Source organism: Lactuca sativa, chromosome 7 (assembly GCF_002870075.4).
Source record: "Lactuca sativa cultivar Salinas chromosome 7, Lsat_Salinas_v11, whole genome shotgun sequence".
Classification (NCBI taxonomy): Eukaryota; Viridiplantae; Streptophyta; class Magnoliopsida; order Asterales; family Asteraceae; genus Lactuca; species Lactuca sativa.
Window position 1 is genome coordinate 129,156,638 of NC_056629.2, and position 1,876 is coordinate 129,158,513.

Consider the following 1,876-nt stretch of genomic DNA (forward strand, 5'->3'; position numbering starts at 1 on the left):
AACTCAACAACTAATAAGAGTTGGACCCTTGCCATGCTGGGGAGTGAGGACACCTATCTATCTGCTCCTCGAGAGGCCACATGGCCGAATTTTTCTTTTCTTTTTTCTTTTAATTTTTTTGCTTTTGTCATTGTACCTTTCAAACAATTAACATTTTCAGAAATTATCTAAATCTCACAATTAATTATGAAAATGTCATATCATCGTGCGAGATTTTAACGATAAATAAAATGAAATCCTGGTCAATTATTTTTTCAATCTTAAGGTTAAAAATAGTTATCACGGTTCCTATTATTTTTTGAGTTCCTAGTTGATCATATATATATATATATATATATATATATATATATATATATATATATATATATATATATATATATATATATATATATATATATATATATATATATATATATATATATATATATATATATATATATATATATAATTCTTAATCAAACATCTTTATCAAACGTAGCTTTTTGATTAAAGTCGTATTTATATAACTCAAAAACTACAAAATTTCCAGAAAGGATTCTTTAAAGTTGGATTTATGCAAGTGAAGAATGTCACGCATTTGAGATACATTATAAATGACCACATATTTACGTCAATGCAATACATTGTTTTCCCATTAACAAAAAAAATTATCTATATGCACAAAAAAATAATAGAATATTATGGCCTTTACATTATGGAATTTCTTTTAAAAGAATTTAGAATTGTTATGCTTTGTTAGAAAATATTATGAAAGAACTTGTAGCATTAATGGTCTTAACATTTAGGCCTAACTTCAATTCCTTCAATGATGAGTCCTCCCTTTAGCTGATGTCCCTTCACTTCCATTAAATTCATTTTCACCTCCTCACTTTTTTCTCCAACAAAGAATTCTCCAAGCTCAATTTCCATCCATCCATCCTCTCTCTTGTTTGGACGTCGGCCTTCTCCTTCCACCACCAGCTTTTCCATCATTCTCCTCCGGTTCAAAAATAACAAGGATTCGAGCTGTTTCTTTCTTTCATCTAGAGGGCATAAATACGCAGTGTTGGAAACAGAGCATTCGTTCATGGAAACTGATATCTCAGATGCAACAGAGTCCAACCCAAATGCACGATCTGAAACTTGTATGATGAGATAGGTTCCATATGTCGTGTTAGGAGACAAATCTTGGGTATTTATTCTTCCTTCGATTTCTATGTTAGATATAGATTTAAGCTCTATCACCTCAGAAAATCTGTACAATTCATAAAAATTGTAATGAATGTTAGCATATAGTTCGTATTTCACCAATGGATTAGATTAAAATGTAAATATCTAACTAACCTTGATGAGGAACGGGTTGTCCATGTCCAATGGTTTGGTTCATCACTTAAAGAAATGGAAAGTGCTCTTGCTGATAGAACAAAACACTTTTTCCCACTTATTTTATTCAAAGAAAAGATCTGCATGGATTAAACAAAACAAAATCAATAACTTAACCAAAGAATAGAGACTTCCATTCTTCAAAAAGTAAAATACAATCAAACTTACCCTGATTCCACCATCTATGAGAACGGAATCACAAAGCTTGAAATACAGTTCTTTTTTGGATGAGAAGTTAATTTGAGAGTGTGCTCTTGAGAGAATAGCAGAGTGATCGAATGACAAGAATCTGCTCCAAACCATGTCGGATTCAGCAGCCGATTGCAAAGATGAAGATGCTAGCATTAATCTACATGCATCTGCAGCAGAAGTGAGAGATACAATGGTGGAAACACAGTCTTCTGGCAACATGTTTAATCTGGTGGCCATTTTTAGATTTCAAGATTTCTTGATTTTTTGATGATGATGAAGATGAAATGGAGCGTGAGTAAATTGATGTGTGGATATGTATTTG

The 1,876-nt window shown here is 31.4% G+C and overlaps 1 protein-coding gene across 1 annotated transcript; it reads right to left on the reverse strand.

The window, feature by feature from the left end:
- Positions 1-604: 604 nt before the first annotated feature.
- Positions 605-1,876, reverse strand: LOC111884244 (F-box protein VBF). Its single transcript, XM_023880555.3, has 3 exons — positions 1,531-1,876; positions 1,324-1,442; positions 605-1,234 (listed from the first exon to the last, which is right to left on the reverse strand). The coding sequence occupies exons 1-3, from the start codon at positions 1,789-1,791 to the stop codon at positions 775-777; spliced, it is 840 nt and encodes a 279-aa protein (XP_023736323.1). The 5' UTR covers positions 1,792-1,876; the 3' UTR covers positions 605-774.